The sequence below is a fragment of the Marmota flaviventris genome, chromosome 1 (genome assembly GCF_047511675.1).
Source record: "Marmota flaviventris isolate mMarFla1 chromosome 1, mMarFla1.hap1, whole genome shotgun sequence".
Lineage (NCBI taxonomy): Eukaryota > Metazoa > Chordata > Mammalia > Rodentia > Sciuridae > Marmota > Marmota flaviventris.
In genome coordinates this window covers 160952202-160971898 of record NC_092498.1, presented here as the reverse complement: position 1 = coordinate 160971898, position 19697 = coordinate 160952202, and the positions used below count along the sequence as shown (strand labels likewise).

The 19697-nt window shown below is 48.0% G+C and overlaps 1 protein-coding gene and 1 long non-coding RNA gene across 3 annotated transcripts in view; one reads left to right on the top strand and one right to left on the bottom strand.

Moving 5' to 3' along the window:
* Positions 1–12904, bottom strand: part of Adamts9 (ADAM metallopeptidase with thrombospondin type 1 motif 9) — a 157095-nt gene extending 144191 nt beyond the window's left edge. For both annotated transcript variants that reach the window (XM_027954537.2, XM_027954538.2), the window contains exons 1-3: positions 12764–12904; positions 11793–12193; positions 6797–6959 (exon numbers count right to left, since the gene is read on the bottom strand). In XM_027954537.2, coding sequence (XP_027810338.2) covers positions 6797–6959; positions 11793–12193; positions 12764–12878 — 679 coding nt within the window. In that variant the 5' untranslated portion in view covers positions 12879–12904. The remainder of the gene's footprint in view (positions 1–6796; positions 6960–11792; positions 12194–12763) is intronic.
* The window catches only part of LOC139707319 (uncharacterized), a 55875-nt gene continuing 46311 nt past the window's right edge, over positions 10134–19697 (top strand). Inside the window, exon 1 of the long non-coding RNA XR_011708989.1 lies at positions 10134–10579. This is a non-coding gene — a long non-coding RNA (uncharacterized lncRNA). The remainder of the gene's footprint in view (positions 10580–19697) is intronic.

Sequence of the window (19697 nt, the reverse complement as noted above, 5' to 3'; positions counted from 1 at the left end):
TTAGACATAAAGTTATAGAAGAATATTTTTTAAAATTATAAAATTTAAAAAATTATAAAATTTTAAAAAAATCATAAAACACTGATACGGGTGAAACAGGGGTAAATGAACAAGAAACACCAAACGGATCCAACTATCACTTAAACTTTAGGCTCAGTTCTGGGTCGCCACATCTACTGTTTCCTGGTTTCCTCGCTGCGGTCAAGTTCAGTTTCTCATCCGGGAATAACCTGAGCATTTTCTGCCTTGGTGGGGGGGGGGGTGGGGGGCTTCTGGAGTGGTGCAGGGATCCCTGGGGGCTTCCAGGGCGCTGGCACCTGGTCCTTCATAGGGTGTAAAGCCTGAGGCAAAGGACCTGGGGCTGCAGAAGTTGGGTACCAACAGGGAAGCAACAGGGTTCCCCCTGGGACTGCCACTGCCACAGAGTCATTTACATAACCCCTCCCCCTTGCCTCATGAGGCTGCTGAGTTCTGTCTCTCACTCCATCTGGGCCCAACTGGCCCGGGAGCTAATCTAATCAGCTAATCTATGCTAAATTATTAATGGGATCCAGGAGGTTAATGGGTAACCTCTAGACACTCCAACAGGGGCCTGCGGGAGACACTAAGAGGCATTAGAGTCTTGGTGGGAATTTCAAGTACCAGCAACCCTCCTGAAGCCAAATCAAATTCCAGGCAGGCACTTAAAAAGTCCTCCCATCAGAAGGAACTCAGATGAATGCAATCGGAGCCAGAAAGGGACAGGCCAGAAAAATCCTCTAACAATGGTGTCTGTATGAGATGTGTGACCTTGGATGAGTCTCAGATTCCCCATCTGCAAAATGGAGCCAAGGGAAGAATTAGGGACTACAGCTCAGAAAGCTCTTGGAATAGGGCTGACTACATGATACCTGCTCAATGAAAGTTGGCCATCCATAGGTCATTTAGGGATGGGAAGCTAGATGGGAAGTCCAAGAAGATGCTCTGAAAACTGAAGTTGGAAAGAGTTGTCCAGCAGCTCGGGAGGCTGAGGCAGCAGGACTGTGAGTTCAAAGCCAGCTTCATCAAAAGCAAGGCCCTAAGCAACTCAGTGAGACTCTGTCTCTAAATAAAATACAAAAAAGGGTTGGGGATGGGGCTCAGTGGTTAAGCACCCCTGGGTTCAATTTTCAGTACCAAAAAAAAAAAAAAGTAAAAAGTAAAAATTGCCTATGTTCTTGGCAACAAGAAATAATCACTGTTAATATTTTTATGCCTTTGCTTGCAGGTGCACATATATGTATCTTAATTTTGGCGGGTGATACCTGTGAGTAAACCCAGGGTGCTTAACCACTGAGCCACATCCCAGCCCAGCCCTTTTTAAAATATTTTATTTAGAGACAGAGTCTTGCTGAGTTCCTTAGGACCTTACTAAGTGGCTGAGATGACCCTGAACGTGTGATCCTCCTGCCTCAGCCTCCCAAGCCACTGGAATTACAGGTGTGTGCTACCATGCCTGGTAAATCTTAACATTCTTAAAAAGTGACATATCATACATACTAGTTCATCACCTGCTTGTTCACTTAACGTGTACATCCATGTTTGTTAACAAATCTATGCCATCATTTTTCAGGCTGCAGAGAAATCCATCATCTGCCCACACTATAATTTATTGATCTATGCCTCACCTCAGGGATACCGGGATTGTTTCTGTTCTCTTGCTATAAAAGTATGGTATTGGCACAATGGAATATTGCTCAGCTATGAGAATAATAAAATTATGGCATTTGTGTGTAAATGGATGAAACTGGAGATTATCATGCTAAGTGAAATAAGCCAATCCCCCAAAAACCAAAGGCTGTGTTCTCTCTGATATGTGGATACTAACACACAATAAGGGAGGGAGGATGGAAGGATAGAAGTATTTTGGATGAGACAAAGGGGAATGAAGGGAAGGGAGGGGGATGGGAATGGGAAAGACAGTGGAGTGAATGGGACAGAACTTTCCTATGATCATATATGAACACACGACCAGGGAAACTCCACATCATGTCCAACCACAAGAATGGGAAGCTATGCCATGTATGTGTGATAGGTCAAGATACACCCTAGTGTCATATATAGCTAAAAAGAACAAATAGAAAATTATTAAAAAAATAAAAAAGAGCCTGGTACTGGGCATCATTCATAACTTCTTGGACATAACTGTCCAACGCTCTCTTAGAAACAGCACTGGCAGGCCAAGGGGCACATCCCACAAGACACAAAGAGAGCTGGCCTTGCTGAGGTGGGAAGACGAAAGAGGAATTTTAGTAACAGGAAAACACTGTCCCACAAGCCCAAGTCAACAGGGGGACCTTCCACGGGCTGCCTCCCTCTCCCACATCTACCAGGGAGCCCATGAGGGTCACTAACTAGAACAACTTCTAAAGCCACCTGGGGAAAGTTCAGGGTCAGAGACCGAACTGGGGATTTCACCTGGAGGCCAGCAGTGAATCAGCAGCAGGAGGGGGCTTACCAAAGCCACCTCCTCTCCCCAGGGCTCCCACCAGACTGTCACTGGTCTCCTGCAGCCTGGGGCAGGCAGGCTGGCCAGCTCAGTGGAACTGACGAAGACCTACTGTGGAGGGACACTGCAGTCACAAGGGCCTGGCATAGGAAACTGACCCCTCGCCCCTCGTGCTGGACCCAAGGAACTTATCAACAGGATGCAAAGACAAATAAATGCAGTCACGCCCAAGTGGCCCAAGGTACACAGAGACAGCTCATGATAGCAGAGATGATCTGGAAAGGGAGCCACTGGGCCAAGAGACACTTTCACTTTCGAGAAATAGAATGTCAACAAGCTTCGCTGGGTACAGAGGAAACAAGCAGGCGGAAAGCACTCTCAACCCTGCCACCATCAAGTCCCTTAGACCTTTTCTGACCTGGTCCCACCAACCTGTAATCTGGGTTAGGCCAGAGGCCTTGCCTGGCTCAGATCCCCAGAATCCAGCAACTCCAGGGTGACACCTAGCTCAGCAGAGGACTCTGGGGCACCAGTCCCAAGACTTGGGCCAGAGACAGTTCTGCCACATGGTCCCTAGGTAGGATCACTGCTGGAAATGAGAGAGGGACCCCACAGCGGAGCCTCAGTTTCCTATACTGTCTACAACTAGAGAATTGGATTAGACCTGACTGCTAAGGTTTCCCCCATTGCAAATACTGTATTATCCTATAAGATAAAGAAGGCATCAACATACAAGGTCAAGTCCAGCAGGAGACAGAGATCACAGCCCTATAGCCAACTTCAGCAGAGACACACCCACTGAGCTCTAGTCTGAATCACTTGGAAGACGCAGGAAAGCCACTGATTCTAGTTCCATCCCATTTTTCTGCAAGATACGTTTGTTTCTAAAGAATCTGCATTTGTGTCCCTGCTCTTGGGTGGGAGGACACATGGCTGAAGCTGCTTGACTGGCCTAGGGAGGCGGCCCTTGTCCTCTCTGGCAAGAGGGACCACGCCCACCCCAATCTCCATTCACTCCCTAGACAAGGGCTACCTGGTGTCGGAGATTTCATGACCTGCAGAGCCGTCCCTCTAATGGTGCTTGTGGATTGTGCCACAGTTCAAAGTGCCTTCCACCTGTTCTGAGCCTCTGTTCTGAGCCGCCTGTATCTGAATTCAAAGAAGGGGTGCAGAAGCAGCTGGAAGAGAGAAACCAGAGTGGCAGAGTCCCGCAGCGATCTTTGGAAGAGCCAGTAGAAACTGCTGGGCTCCTGATCCATCTCAGGGGGTGAAGGCAGGGCACACCATATTGGTCACTAGCAAGGAAACCGAACAGCAGCATTGGGGCTGAGAGGTGGCTCAGTGGCAGGGCGCTTCCTAACACAGGGGAGGCACTGGGGTTGATCTCAGCGCCGCATAAAAATAAATATATACAATAAGGGGATTGTGTCCATCTACAACTAAAAAGTTTTTTAAAATATATTTTTAAAAATCAGCATTTGTGACTTGGAAGGCGTTACATACAGCCCAGATGTCAGTAATGATTAGAACACAAATAAGCTTTTGTGGAAAAAAATAAGGCGTCTTCCATTGATAGTTCTCAATCTTTACTTTTTTGTTTTGGTACTAGGGATTGAACTCAGGGTCACTTGATCACTGAACCCCATCCCCAGCCTTATTTTGTATTTTATTTAGAGACAGGGTCTCACTGAGTTGCTTAGGGCCTCACTTTTGCAGAGGCTGACTTTGAACTCGAGATCCTCCTGACTCAGGCTTCTGAGTTGCTGGGATTACAGGCATGAGACACTGAGCCTGGCTCAATATTTACTCTTAAAATTCCTTCTTCTTAGTGTTTTTAACACGACTTGACAATGACTTGTCCTCTCAGAAAATTAAATGTCCACTAACTTGGATAATTGAACCTTGAGTATTTTCTGGAATGTCAGCACTGAGATTTTCTCTTCCCAGCCAACTTCCCTTTTCCACCAGTCACCTACACAGACGAAATGGCTCTTGGAGTAAGAAGATCGTGAAACTCTTACTGAGGACTAGGTGTAAGATCTTGGCGAGGGTACTTCATTGCTCTAAGCCTCAGCTTCTTCCCCAGATACAACTGAAATCAGAATGGCACCTATCTCATAAATTTGTGATAAAGAAGAATGAAACAGCCCGGGTGCAGTGGCCCACGCCTGTAGTGCCAGCAGCTTGGGAGGCTGAGGCAGGAGGATCGGGAGTTCAAAGCCAGCCTCAGCAACAGTGAGGCCCTAAGCAACTCAGTGAGACCCTGTCTCTAAATAAAATATAAAATAGGGCTGGGGATGGGGCTCAGTGGTTGAGTGCCCCTGGGTTCAATTCCCCATACCAAAAAAAAAGATGAATGAAACAGTATAAATAATATACTTGCAGCGCCAATAGTAATTTTTTAAAATGTTGGTTTGTAGCCACTTTTGGAAACAATACATAATGTTCTAAAAGTTAATCGGTAAGAATATTATTTCAGCGTCTTTTGAACATGTTATGAAGAAAGGAGGAGAAGAAACACATTTTTTCTATCACATGCTTCACATACATTTATGGACATATTTAAAGTATGTACTTGTGCCAGGTACAGTGGCACACACCTGTAATCTCAGAGGCTTGGGAGGCTGAGGAAGGAGGATCATGAGTTCAAAGCCAGCCTCAGCAACTCAGTGAGGCCCTAAGCCACTCAGTGAGACCCTGTCTCTAAATAAAATACAAAATAGGGCTGGAGACATGGCTCAGTGTGTTAAGCACCCTGGATTCAATCAGTATAAAAAAATCAGTACAAAAAAAAAGTGTACTTTGGAATATGGATTTGGGAAGTCAAAAAGTGAAGGGCAATGGTCTTAGCAGTATAGGCAGATAAATACATACATACATACATACATACATACATACATAAATAAATAAATAAATAAATAAATAAATAAATAGTGACAAATGCCTTGACCATTAAACTTGCTGGTGGTGGCAGTCTTGATGCTACACAAGCTCCCGGGCCTACTGTCTATGGGTATGTCCACCCAATCCCAGCTCATCTTGAGCAAGACAGGACTTCAGTGACACTCATCCAGGCTTGGAGGTCAGAACACAGAACTGAATACAGTGAAGCCACGAGACCTAGGATGCCGCCCTCTTAGTCATCGGTTGATGCTATCTTTAATTAAAGGGTTCACTTTAGAAATAGCAATTCCAAGAGGGAAGAGGACACCAGATACTATCACCAGGGGATGACCTGATCCACACACAAGATGAAGCAAGCAATCATATGAGAAGTATTTGAAGAACTCCCTGTCAGTCTGGAAGGTTTTGTTATTTGCACATACTATGAAGACCCTGAAGAGCTGGTTAATTTGTTGATGTAATTTTTTTTTTTTATACCAGGGATTGAACCCAGGGGCGCTCAACCACTGAGCCACATCTCCAGCTCCTTTTTATGTTTTATTTTGAAACAGGGTCTTGTTATGTTACTTAGAATCTCGCTAAGTGGCTGAGGCTGGCTTTGAACTCACGATCCTCCTGCCTCAGCCTCCTGAGCTGCTGGGATGACAGGAGTGGGCCACTGAGCCCACCCACCTGAGGGATGATTTTAACGATAAGCTATCATTAAGTAGAAAGCAACCAGGCTCAGGAGACAATGGCGGTTGCTGTAGGACTGTAGATGGAAGAACAGGGACCAGCATCAGCTTTCCAAGGTGTCTGCAATGACAGATCCCTGACAGCGGCCAAACAGATCAGTAAGCAGCCTGTGACAATCTGGTCAGAATGGAAAGAGATCTAGTAGTGGGTACAGGCCCACTCCTTTATTTCCTGAAACCACAGGGCATTAGCAAAAGTGAAGTTGGTAGGAAAATTTCAGATAAAACAGAAGATTTTGCAAATTCCATTTGTAAGGCAATTCTTGTAACCCTACACAGGAAGAAGCCCAGAAAAACAAAGTCACTAGAACACACCAAGAAAATACAAGCAATTGCTGATGGGGTATATCACTGTCACAGCTTCAAAAAACTACTAAAGCTGAGTCCTAAAAATTAGCAACTTGCAACAGAAGACTCAGCTCTGCCCACACAGGAATTGGAATCACCACTTCGTGCTTTTGAATCCTCACTTTGCCAAGTTTCAGCTGTGCAACCTTTGAAACGTCACTAAACCTCTCTGAAGTTTCCATATCTACATGGGGCCGAGGGTATACCTACCTCACTGGAGGACTGAACAAAAGACAACGATACAGTAGTGCCTTGCAAACTGCAAAAGAGCTACATCTCTGAAGTCTGGCTAATGAACCCATCTCACAGAGTTGGCATCTCCACTTAAACAAGAAGCAAATACCTGAGGTGTCACACGTATGACTTCCTGGAGAGGGCTCCCTCTGGGGGCTACTACGCCTATAAATAATGTGGGGCTTGTTTTGCTCCTCTTCATTGTCTTGTTCGTCCACGGACAATAGCGGTTCAATAAAATAATCCCCATCATGGAACCGAAATGTGCCCAGCTGCAAATGAAGAGAGAAGTTGATTTAGCAGAATTTAGCCAATGGAAGGGAAAACAAAACAAAACAGAACAATTCCAAGTAGAGACAGGCTCATTCTATTCAACCCCTTTCCTTTGTGGGCAGTTCTGCCCATAGAGGACTTGCAGTCCATGTTTACAGTGAAAATACTGCAGCATGTATGGAGAAGATTTTCACCCTCTGCCATCTTGGTACCTTCTTTTCAGAGATTGAACCCAGGGATGCTTAACCACTGTGCCCCATCCCCAGCTCTTTTTTACATTTTATTTAGAGACAGGGTCTCACTTTGTTGTTCAGGACCTCAGTGAGTTGCTGAGGCTGGCTCTGAACTCGTGATCCTCCTGCCTCAGCCTCCCGAGCTGATGGGATTACAGGTGTGTGCCACCGCACTGGGCAGGTGAGTTTTTTTAACTGCACTGAGATGGAGCTTACTGTTTGTCAGGTGGAGATAAAGATGCTTTCTGTCAAGGACCATTGTGCAGATTAAATGAGAGAATGCAAATAAAGTGCCTGACACCTTAGAAGGGCTTAGAACTCATTAGTGGTTTCTGGTATGGCAGGATCCACCAGGGCTCCTACCAACCATGCTAAGCATCTTGAGAAAGGCCACTCTTTCTACTCCTAACAAGTTTTGCCAACCGTCCATGATACTTCAAGCTCCCACCACCCAAACCAGACAATACTCCAACCAATACTCCATGTCGTGCCAGTGGGCGGTGTCTAAGAGAAGAAATCAAACTCTTCTCTTTCTCTGCCGTCCTGTTTCCCACACCAGAAAATAATCAGCAGGCTTCTGCCCTTCCTGGGCACAAGAGAAATGACTGTCCCCAAAGGCCAGCATCTGCCACATGCAGAGCTTGTTAGAAATGCAAATGATTATACACCAACCCAAACCTGATCCACTGCATCAGAATCTCTGGGGCGGGCTCCAGGAATCAGATTTTAATGAGCCCCCAGGGTATTCTTAAAAATGATAACAGGTGAGAAGCACCAGGCTCCAAACCAGGTAATATCAAAATTGCCCCGGAAATCCTGTTTTTTGATACTGGGAATTGAACTCAGGGGTACTTAACCACTGAGCCACATCCCCAGCCCTATTTGGTATTTTATTTAGAGACAGGGTCTCACTGAGTTGCTTAGGGCCTTGCTAAGTTGCTGAGGTTGGCCTTGAACTTTCAATCCTCCAGCCTCATTCTTCTGAGCCACTGGGTGACAGGTGTGGGCCACTGCACCCGGCCAGAATTTGTATTCTTAAGACAGTTTTCCACATGATTCAGGAGGACTTGTTTAAGAAGGAAACAGCTCTATTGTCATCGAAGAGACAGAGTGGCTGGTTACCAGAGGAGGCTTTTGAACACATTTCCTTTCACCCGGGGATCTCTCTCTGAAATTAACATATAACTTCGGGGCTCTCTGAGCACAAATCAGGTAGATCCACCAAACACGAGAAATCTACCAGAGACAGGAATACTAAAGAAAAGCCTGGGAATGCACGTGGAGAAGTTGGGCCACCTGCGGTTGGTCAATGGGGAAACCACGGCACAGAAAGGGAGTGATCTGTTCAGAGTTCCCCTCCAATGGTGAAGAAGCAGCCGGACAAGTCGAGAACTGAGGATTCCAACTAAAATAGGTGCCTTTTCTATAAAAAAAAAATCCTGAAGTTCCCGAAAGAGCACAGATGGAGTCTCTGACTCATGGTTCACAGCACTGAGCAGAAAGACCAGAGTGGGTCCCAACTGCCACTGACCAGCTGGGAGGCCTCAGGCAAGACTCCAGGTCAAAGCCTCAGTGTCCTTAATAGTAAAATGGGTTTTTGAAGCACTGTCCTCAGGAGGCTCTGGGTAAAACAATGCATACAGTAAAGTGCTTATTATGGTGCCAGGATAACGGCTCCATGCACGACAATAACAATATGGCACCAAAATTGATTTTGCCATTGATTCACAAATAGCTGCTGGGCCAGAGTTACCTTTTCTTGGCTAAGGGGATCCTTTTTCAAATGTACATATTAAGTACACACAGGATTGAAGGATCCAATGCCAGAGAAGAATTGATGGTGACCTGGCTACTAAGGATGAAGGAACAGAATCTGTGCACCTGGGAACTTCATCACAGGAAAGAATGCAGCAAGCATCACAACAGAGAGACAGCTAAGTGGACCAGAGAGATGCTATCTATCTATCTGTATGGGAAGGTCTCCCTGGGAAGGGGGCGTACTTGACGCTTTAAGAAGAGTATGTTTTGGACATGGGAAGCTGTATGAAGTGATTCAGAGGGAATAAAGCATATTGCCTGAAATATAGGATTTCAGGAGAAAAACTTGAGTGTGAGATGGCTGTGGTGTGAGCGAATGTAATGTAAAAGGTCTTAACTGCTCAATGAAGGAGTCTATGGTTGTTTACTAGACCATGGGGGGCTACGCAAAGTACCTGGGCAGAGTGGTGATGAGTACTTGTGCTCAATCATCATTCATCTGTTAGTGGTGTGTGTGTGTGGGGGGGGGCAGGGATTTAGAGAAAAGACTGGAAGACAAGAGCCTGTGGAAGTTTGTCTTAGACAACAGTCCTAATGAGAGCCTGGGATGGGGGAGGGGGGAATCAGGGGAGGGGAAAAGAGAAGGAAAATAGAAGAGAGGTAGGGATGTTCAGAAGTAAGCAAAACACCTGAGCTGGAACTCTGGGGAACGGATAACTGACATGCAGGTGGCCCCGCCCACTCAAAGGAGTGGAAGACTTCCTGGGCAAAACATCTGGAACATCCTAATTCCAAGGCTCCAAAAACGGTAAGGAGAAATCTCAGGAGGAAATAAAAATTGCAGAAGGAACACAAAGGGGCAGGGCGCTGGAACTAGATTAAAGGCTGGAGGTACAGAGAGCACCTATCTTTAAGATCCATGCATACTCTTTTCCCCAAACGAGGCAGATGACAAATCAAACGCAATATGAATATGATGGCCATTGCCCAGGGAGTGGCTTCGGTTCTCAGTTCCCCCCAAAGACCACGTGTTACCACCTAAAACTACCAATGGAAATGAAGGTTCTGCGCAGCAAAACATTCAAACCAGTGCTGGGGCCACCGGGCTTCAGAGGGGGGCGGAGGCGGGGAGAGAGGAGGAGTGAGGAGTGTTTACAAACTTGACGTGCACTCGCAGCTCGAGTCGCGGGGACTAGGGATTGGAGGGTACTACCTTGAAACCCCGGGGCGCTGAAGCTCGCTCGGTCAGACGCCGGACTTCGCGCCCACCTAAGCCATCACCTGCTAAAGACCCGAGGGATCCCACCGTCCAGGACCTAGGTCTCGGGGCAGCGATGACTCACTCACCGCAGCACCCCTCCTCCGCTGCCCAGCCACACTGCGGTCTCCGCCTACCCCCAATCTCCACGACGCGCTTCGGGCGCAGAGATTCCCGGCGTTTAGCTGGGGTGAGCAGGGGTTCAGCCCCTTCCCCACATCCCAGTGGGCTAGACCTCCTCCCTCCCCGTCTTCAAGCTGGCTTACCCCTCCCTCGAAAGCCTTCCCTCGTGAGGAGGAGGATGCGACGTCCAGATCTGGAGCTTAAGACCCAAGACCGCAGCGCGCAACGGGGCTGCCGAGCTCCCTGGGTGAGTACTTAAGCCCCCACTTAGAAAAGATGGTGGGGGGAGTGTGGGTGCTCTGGGTGAGAGTAGACACATCATAGACGCAAGGTTTAATACCCAAAGGAGCGTACGACGCCACGCCGTGAGCTAGGCGAGCCTGCCCGGGAAAGTTTCTGCGTCATACGCGCGTGGCAGAAACGCACGTCGCTTGGGAAAGTCAAGGATCATTCTGGCTGGGGCCAGAAGCGTACATCGGGTCCTCGGATGTCGTGGGAAGAGGGAGAGGATGCCCTATAGACCTAGTGGAGGGTAAAGGGCTAGGGGGTGGGGGTCGGAAAGCAGGGGGGGACGGGTACAAACTTGGATCCCCTGCCAAGTGCGTATCTGGCAGCTCCGGGAGGTGGTAGTCCCGTCCAGCCTCCCTAGGGAAACCTGCCCCGAGGATCCCTTCTGCCTACACTCCCAGGGAACCACCACGGGTTCCAGAAGAACCAAAATCACGTCCGGGCAGTCTCTCTAAGCTCTGTCCCAATAATTCCTGCGTCTTGGGCCACCCCGCCAGCAGGGTGCAGAGTCGGACTGCGCTGCACCCCCCACTCAAGGCTTCCACCCTAAATCGCAGAGTTGGAAGCAGGCTCCGCCCTCTCCCCCGCCCTCAGAGCCTTTGGCCCGCCCTTCCGTTCCTGGGACGCGACCTGCTCCCTGTCATTCCGGTTCAGTTTTAGGATTCTTTGCGCTTGATAAAAGGTCCCGGGAGAAGGCGGAGAATCCAGATTACTCGCCTCAGTTGCCCAAACACTGAGAAGGAATTCCCAGTACCCGTGGCTGGGAATTGTCAATCCACAATCCCGACCCAGGACGCGCCAATGAGGAGTCGGGTCCGCCCTGCGCTCAGCTGCTCCGCTCGCGGGCAGCCAAGTTGGTTGCAACAAACCACAACTCCAGCAACTTTCTCCGAGTTTGGAAACCGACTTCCAGGCCGCCTTGCAGCGTTGGGCAACGCACAGCTGAGCCGACTCTGGCCCCTAGAAAGCCCCCTAAACATCCACCAGCCTCTCGGGGCGGGTGCGTGCGATCCTTGGGAGTGTACGTGCACGCAGAGCTAGCAGCCCCCAGCCCCAGGAACCCAGACGAGTTTCTGGGTGCAGGGAGCGTCTCCGGGCCTGGAGAGCAATTAAGTCTTAAAGAAGCAGGCGACGAGGCGGGAGGGCAGGGCAGGGGGCACGCGCCCACTTACCATTCCCGAGCAGAGACTGATGACCGCCGCGTGCTCGGGCTTGGTATTGACATGGCCTTTGTAGAAACAGTGCTTGAGTTCTGCTTCCTCTTCGGAATAAAACTGGGTCTGGTTCACCCCGGGCGCCCCGAGGAGGGTGACAGTGAACTGTGGAGCGATAAATCCGGCATGGGCGGTGAGATTAAATAGAAACTGCTGGCCGAAGGCGGAGAGGCGGTAATGCGCCTGGGAGGAGGTAGAGGAGGAAGAGGAGGAGGCGAAGGCAGGCCAGGGGTCAGAGGCAGAGTTAATGCTCCGTCGCCTTCTTTTGAAGTGCACGTTCGCTGGAAAGGGTTCTCCGAGAGCGTTCACTCGGATGGGAGAGGCGATTTCGTATTCGCTCAGGGTCTCTAATAATTTCACTGCAGAGAGAAGCAGAGGTATATGAGCCAATAGTTCATTTCCCGGCAAGTTTTCATTTTAAAACGAAGATGGGGACTTTGTCCGGACTTATTTTCTAGACCATTTGACTCGACCCTTTCACCCTTTATCATTGGACAAATATTTGCTGAGCACCTACTATGTAACAGTAACAGTCAAGAGCAATGCTGGGCGCAGAGGATACAACCACTGGAAGTCAGACAATGAACGAGTCAAGATACATAAGATAATTTCAGATCTTTGATGAATGCCTTGAATAAAATAAAACGTGCGCTATCTGGTGGCCCCAGTTACTTAGTAACTTTAATTTGAGGCGTGGGTTAGGGAAGGTGAAAGATCAGGCTAGAAGCAAGGGTGGGGGGGAGTAACTAAATTAAAGTGTGTCCCTAACAATTGGCTGGGGGATGACCCAAAGAAGAGGTTCCAAAGCGGGAGGTAATTCTTTCTAGGAAAAGGAGAGGCCTCCGCTGCGGGGTGCCCCCGCCCGGGAGCGAGTTCAGGGAGGCAGCGACCGGGCCAGAGGGGGTCCCAGGGGCCAGAGCCTCGTTTACCTTGCCTCGGGTGCAGCTTGTCCTTGCGCACGGCCGCCGCGGCGTCTGGGCTCCCCATCTCGGCCAGGTCCCGCACCAGGAGCGTTAGCAGTGTGGCCCAGGATACAAACTGCATGGTGCTCCCCACCCCTCCCCCCTGCCCCCACCCCCTCCCTCCTGCCCGCCTAGGCTGCGGCGGCGACGCGAGGCAGCAGCCGTGGAGAGCGCGCGGAGCCCGGCGCGGCCGCCAACTTTTGACTTTAGGAGTCGCTGAGGTCGTGCGGTGAGGGTCCCGTCTGCGCTCGGCTGAGCAACGCTGCCGCCTGCCGAGAGCTGAGCCGCTCGGGCCGCAGGAGGAGCCGGAGGAGCAGGAGAAGGAGGAGGAGGACTGGGGCTCGGCTGCTCGGCCGCATAATGTCCAGCGAGCGGGCGCGGAACGTGCGCTCCGAGGCGCTGGGCGCCCTGTGCTGGCGCGGATAGCCGAGCGGCTTCTTGAATGGGGGCCGGGGGCGGGGGCCGGGTCCTCCGCCGCTCAAATACCGTGCACGCCTCTAGGAGGAGCAGAGGGGAGGAGGAAGCCAGGCGAGCGCGGCCCGCCTCCTTCCAGACCGTGTCCCCTCCTCGGCCCGTGCGCGACTCGCAGAGAGAGAGAGAGAGAGAGAGAGAGAGAGAGAGAGAGAGAAGAGAGAGAGAGACCCCTCAGGCCACAACAGGCCGGGGCCAGAGGCGCCAGCCGCGCTTGGCCCGTCGATCGCAGCCAGCGCCACCTCCCTGAGATGGGTTTTCTGAGACTCCCTGCCCTGGGGAGCAGGAGCAGAGAAAGTTCTCTCCCTTTCCAGACGCGCAGCACCCACCCCCCCCGCCCCCGCTCCCGCCGCACCCCGGGTCTCTTTCCTTCTGTTTACCTCCCGGCCCTCCTAGAGACTCTCGGGACTCAGACTCTCTCCGGTGCCCCCACCGCTGGCCTCTTTCTCCCCTTACCACTGCGCCCCTATTTGCCGTATTTCCCCCTTTCCTTTCTCTCTTTCTCTCTCTCCTGTCCCCGTCTCTCTCCACCAGTCCTCTTTTTTTGGTGTTTCTTGTAAGTGAAAGTAACCCAGCGCAGGGTGCCTTGGCGTCCTACTCCTGCTCACTCGCGCCGGGATCTGGCACCTGAGCTCCTCTCTCGATTTAATCGCCCCAAGTCAAGAGTTTAAAGACAGGGTTCTCACTCCTGCAAATCGAGCCCTGTTTCCAACCCGTGGTCCCTGGAAAGTTTCGCAACATTTTGAAACTGCTTTCTCCCAACTTCTGCCCTTATCCCGAGAGGGTCTGTAGGTTCCTGTGGGTCCCCAGCCCAAAAAAGGTTAGGAACGGCTCCGGGCAGCGAAAAGGGGCGGGGACTTTGGCGCCCCTAACTACCCCGGGTTTAGAGAGGGGAGGAGAGAGGGAGGGACGCAGTGCGAGGTTGTGGATCCCTAGGGGAAGTACCAGTAGCTAGAGGGATTTCTCATTCACTTCCGTTGGCTTTGGGCAGAGATGCTTGGAGCTGCTCAGAGCAGACTCTTCCAGCTACAGCTCCCTGCGACTGAGGATGCATATTTGAAAGTCAGAACTTACGCCAGAGAGAGTGGGAATGGCAGGGGGAGGAGCAGGGAAGAGAAGAGAAAGAGAACTGTTTAATCCTGGGTGGTTCAAAAGCTCTCAGGCAGAGAGGATGTGCTGATTTCAAGAGAAAGGAAATGGCAATTTCAGTAAAAGATATGATATAAATAAATAGATGATACTTAAATATATATTTAAAACATAAATGTGTATATAATGTGTGTGTGTGTGTGTATATGTTTGCCCAAGTGTCCTAGAACCAGGGTTCTCTGTTGTTTGGTAGTCTACCACTCAGGACTGAAAATACCAAAGATTTGGCACCAAAGAGCAATATGCTAGAAGCACTCACAATTCTAGAAATATTCCTATGTGCATTTGTCCAGGTAGAGAGGAAAATGACTTGGCAAGATTGGAATTTCCTAAATAAGTTACTAATCCAAATCCATTACTGTGGCCACGGTGTGGCTGTATTACTGGAATTTCATAATGGGTATATACTACATAAAGTTGGTAAAGTACCCGTCCGTCATGCACACAATCTGAGATTTTTAAGGATGGCGGTTTTTTCCCTTTCCACATTTCTTATCGGTATGTTATAGTTGTATAATGATGAGATTTGTTGTTAAGAATGCACCCAGTTTAACAATGTAATTGGGCTCTCCCCAGCCCTCCCCCCAACGGTCCACCCCTCCTAGCCCCTGGTCCCTCTCCTCTACTGATCTCCCTTTGATTTTCATGAGTTCCCTGCCCCCACCTCTCTTTTCCTTTTTCCTCTCTAGCTTTCACATATGACCCTTGACCTTCTCAGTTGGGCTTATTTGGCTTAATATGATGGTCTTAAGTTCCATTCATTTTCCTGCCAATGACATAATTTCATTTTTCTTTATGACTGAATAAACTCGATTGTGTGTGTGTGTGTGTGTGTGTGTGTGTGTGTGTATATATATATATATATATATATATATATATATATATATATATATATACTGCATTTTCTTCATCCGTTCTTCCGTTCATCCGTTGATGGACAGACACCCAGGCTGATTCCATAGTTTGGCTATTGTGAATTGTGCTGTTATAAACATGGTGTCCATGTGTCACTGTAGTATGATGGCTTTAATTCCTTAGGATAAATGCCAGGGAGTGATAGCTGGTCCTACGGTGGTTCCATGCCTACTCTTTTGAGGAACCACCATACTGATTTCCAGAGTGGTAGTACTAATTGACAATCCCATCAACAGTGTAGAGGTGATTTAAAGGATTGGCAGTCTTGATTGTTTAAAACAATCTACGGAAGTGTACTTCTGATATGTCATCTTTCTTTCATTATGTGATAAAATTCCTCAGAGCCTGGGACTTGCTAAGGGTTCAGCATGGAACAGAAAAATATCAAGAAATCAATCTATGAGCTGATTCCAGTAAAAACTATGATAGTACTTTTACTCAAATTACTCAGAAATAGAGTACTTTTCAGTATTTTTCCATTAGATGATTTCCCTCTCTTTCAAGTCAAACCACTCCTGATGAAGAGAACCAAAGAGGGTATAAATTTTACATGTAGCAACCGATTTCTCTGTGTGAACCATCTCCTGTGCTTCTTTTCTAAAAATTTGCTTTATGAATGAACTTTGTCTACAGTTTGGGAAAATTGTTTCTGATACAACACAGTCTTATCCACAAAAGCTGAAGGGGGAGGAGATATCAAGTATCTCCTGAGACCACCCGAGGTGATGGAGACCCTGGACTTCTGCATTTCACGTCCTCCTTTCCTCGGTGGATTGTTGCACCTCTGCATCTATGCTATAAAGGAGTTTTGTTTTAGTACAACGGATTGAACCCCAGAGCACTTGCTAAGAGTTCAGCATGGAACAGAAAAATATCAATCTATGAGCTGAACCACTGATGGGGTTCACCCATTGAACCCCATCCTCAGCCCTTTTTTATATTTTATTTAGAGACAAGGTCTTGCTGAGTTGTTTAGCTCCTCCCTAAGTTGCTGAGACTGGCTTTGAACTCAAGATCCTCAGCCTCCTGAGCCACTGGGATAACAGGCATGTGCCACCATGCTTGGACTTTGGAGTCTTAGAGAATCTTAGGAAGAGATGTTTGGAATGATGAAGATACTTGAGCTAATTCAGATCAAAACCTTTTGTCTAAGTAGTAATCTTTTATTGAGTCCTTATCGAGTACCAGCCCATGTGCTAATAAACACTGCTTAGTTTTTACAGCTGCTGTACAAGTCAAGCAATGTCAGTCAAATTTCGTTTCACAGGTGACATGACAATAATGACGTCCCAAAAAAGTGAAGTAATTTGACCAGAATCCCTGCCTAGTGATAGTGAGGATTTAAATTCTGTTTCAGTGATATGATCCCATTTCATAATTCTTAAAATAATGAATAAATTATTAATCAGAGTTTGCTAGATTTTAGGGGGGACTGGTAGGGGAGAGGGTAGCAAAAATTGTCCAGAGGATTGCCTCGATTTTCTCTTCTATGTATGATTTTTCTTTGACACTTAGACATGTTTGTCTAATGGTGAGGACTTGATGAGAATCATCTTGGATTTTCACTGGTGTTCCATGGTTTTTTTTCCTTCAGCACCTAGGAGAGGTCTGACACAGGTGATGTTCAACAAATATTGACCAAATGTGGTCTCTCAATTTTGGTTCGACTGTGCTAAAATGGCTTCTTTATTATGTATATTTTTAAAATCAGTTTGGAGTCTGGTTCTATAAAGAACTACACAGAATAATAGAGTCCAGGAAGGGAAAGTAGATTATTCTTTTTCTTTTGGTATTGGGGATTGAACCCAGGGGCACTTAACCACGAGCCACATCCCCAGCCCTATTTTGTATTTTATTTAGAGACAAGGTCTCACTGAGTTGCTTAGGGCCTCACTAAATTGCGGAAGCTGGCTTTGAACTCACGATCCTCTTGCCTCAGCCTCCCAAGCTGCTGGAATTACAGGCATGCACCATCAAGCCGGGTGGGAAAGTGGATTTTGAAAATAAATGACCCCTCACAAAAGTTTGTTCTCAAAGATGCGGAACTTTGTGGTTACTTGGAATTAACAAAGAGTTTTTAACCCATTTTTTCCCCTCTCCTGGGGCTTTATTGGAATTGAATGTTTTTGTAGGTTAAAGTGGAAGTCGTCTTTGGCTGATTCTTCTTGAAAACTGGGCCCCAGAGGAGTGATAATCAACATCAGTCACTAGCCCAAGATAATCTGGGGGATGGAAATGAAAGAGATGGCATCACAAATGACCCTGTTGGCTGAATACCACTGAAGCAGCAGGAAGGGGCCTGAAGCAAAGCCATCTATTTCCACAGAAAGGGAAAGCCACACCCAAATGATAGAGCAGAGGGGGCCAGTGAATGGCTTCCTGAGCGGTCAGCAACAGGTGACTTCAGGGAAAAGATAGAGCACTGGACTGTGGAGAGTGAAGTCCCTCAGAGGAACTGAGGGTGACTGAGCTCTGTGACCTTGGGTATCACCCTCTCTGATCTAGTTTATTCACAGGATGGGAGTAGGGAGAAACGGTGTCTTGTTTGCTGGCCATGTGGGCAAATGACCTTAGTGTACATTTTTAATTTTTTTTGGAAACCAGTTTTGGTACCAGGGATTGAACTCAGGGCACTCAATCACTGAGCCCCAGCCGTATTTTGTATTTTATTTAGAGACAGGGTCTCCCTGGGTTGCTTAGGGCCTCACTAAGTTGCTGAGGCTGGCTTTGAACTCGCTATCCTCCTGCCTCAGCCCCCGCCCCCCAGCTGCTAGGGTTACAGGCAGGCGCGGCTGCGCCCAGCTATACTTTTTTTTAACAGTCTTCCTACTACTAACTTCCAGTGCAGCATAATGTTGAGAAATGGTGACAATAATATTAGATTCTCTTTTTTGAATTCCTACTATGTGCTAATCATTGGGTTCTCTGAGCAATCCTGCCACTTGCTCTCATTTTACTTATGATGAAAATAAGACTTAGCAAAGTTAAATGACTTGCCAAACACCACAGAGCCAGAATGTGAAGAGTTGGGGTCTGCACAGGGATTGGTTCACCCCCAAAGTGTGTGATCTCCATCTTGGAGCAGCCTAAGGAACACAGAGCCTTTTACCTAATTGTTCTTGGTGGCTCAGCCCTTGCACCTGGCCTGGTAAATATGATCTGTGAGAACGTTCCTCTTTCTTCCAGTGCTAAATCCCAAGTTCTTAAGAGCTTCTCTGGAGCATGCTCAGAACATTGTTTCTCCAGTTGTTCGTGACCAGCTCAGGGCAGATCTGGAAGGGATGCTCCGTGGTAAGCCTTATTTCTTGCTATTCCAGAACACTATCCTCAATTCTATTGCTCAGGCTTCAGAGCCCATATGGGAATCCCACAAATGTTTAATTTGAGACTTTATCCTTAGAGCCTCAAATCCTTATGCCATCTTCTCTACATCCCGTGAAATGAGATCTTCAGACCTGGGGTTCAACATTAGAACCACCAACAGAACTTGGAAATCCCGGACTTCTGGCTCAAATCCAGACCATGCTCACACTAAAGCCAAATTAGATGGAAACACAGTGTGTCCAAGTGCAGTTTCGTGATTTTCCAACAGTTCAGTTAACCCAGCTATTTACGAGCAATAGGCTCTCATGGACTCTGGTAAGTCTCACCATATCAGAATGCAATATGCCCGCGGAGCCCAGGACTTTTCCCACCTTGTTGGGTTAGCTGGTGGCATTTGTTAGACTTTAAGAAGCATGAGAGCAATGGACGAGTCTGTCTTCTTTTTCATATTTATTTATCTATTTTGCAGTACTAGGCACTGAACCCAGGGTCTCGCACAGGCCAGGAAAGCGCTCTACCACTGAGCTACATCCTCAGCCCAACTTTATCTTCTGAACTGATATATACCTGTTATAATTTCGATTTAGACAGAAGCTCATGTGTGATGCAATGCAAGGCTTAGAGCCCCATCCCCAGCCCTATTTTATATTTTATTTAGAGACAGGGTCTCACTGAGTTGCTTAGGGCCTCACCGTTGCTAAGGCTGGCTTTGAACTGAAGATCCTCCTGCCTCAGCGTCCCCATCCACTGGGATTACAGGCGTGCACCACCCGTGCCCAGCTCCTCTGCCACACTCTTCGGCCATGATGTTCTACCTCACCTTGAGCCCTGAGGAATGGAGCCAGGTGTCTATGACCTGAGGCCTTTGGAACTGTGAGCACCAAAATAAACTTTTCTTTCTCTAGTTGTTCCTATCAGATCTTTTGATCACAGCAGCCCCCCCCCCAAAAAAAAAAAAAAAAGACTAAAACAGTCCCTGTGGCACATGGTGGGTATTTACCAATATTTCTAAATGAGGTAACTATTGCCGCCAGTTTGGTTC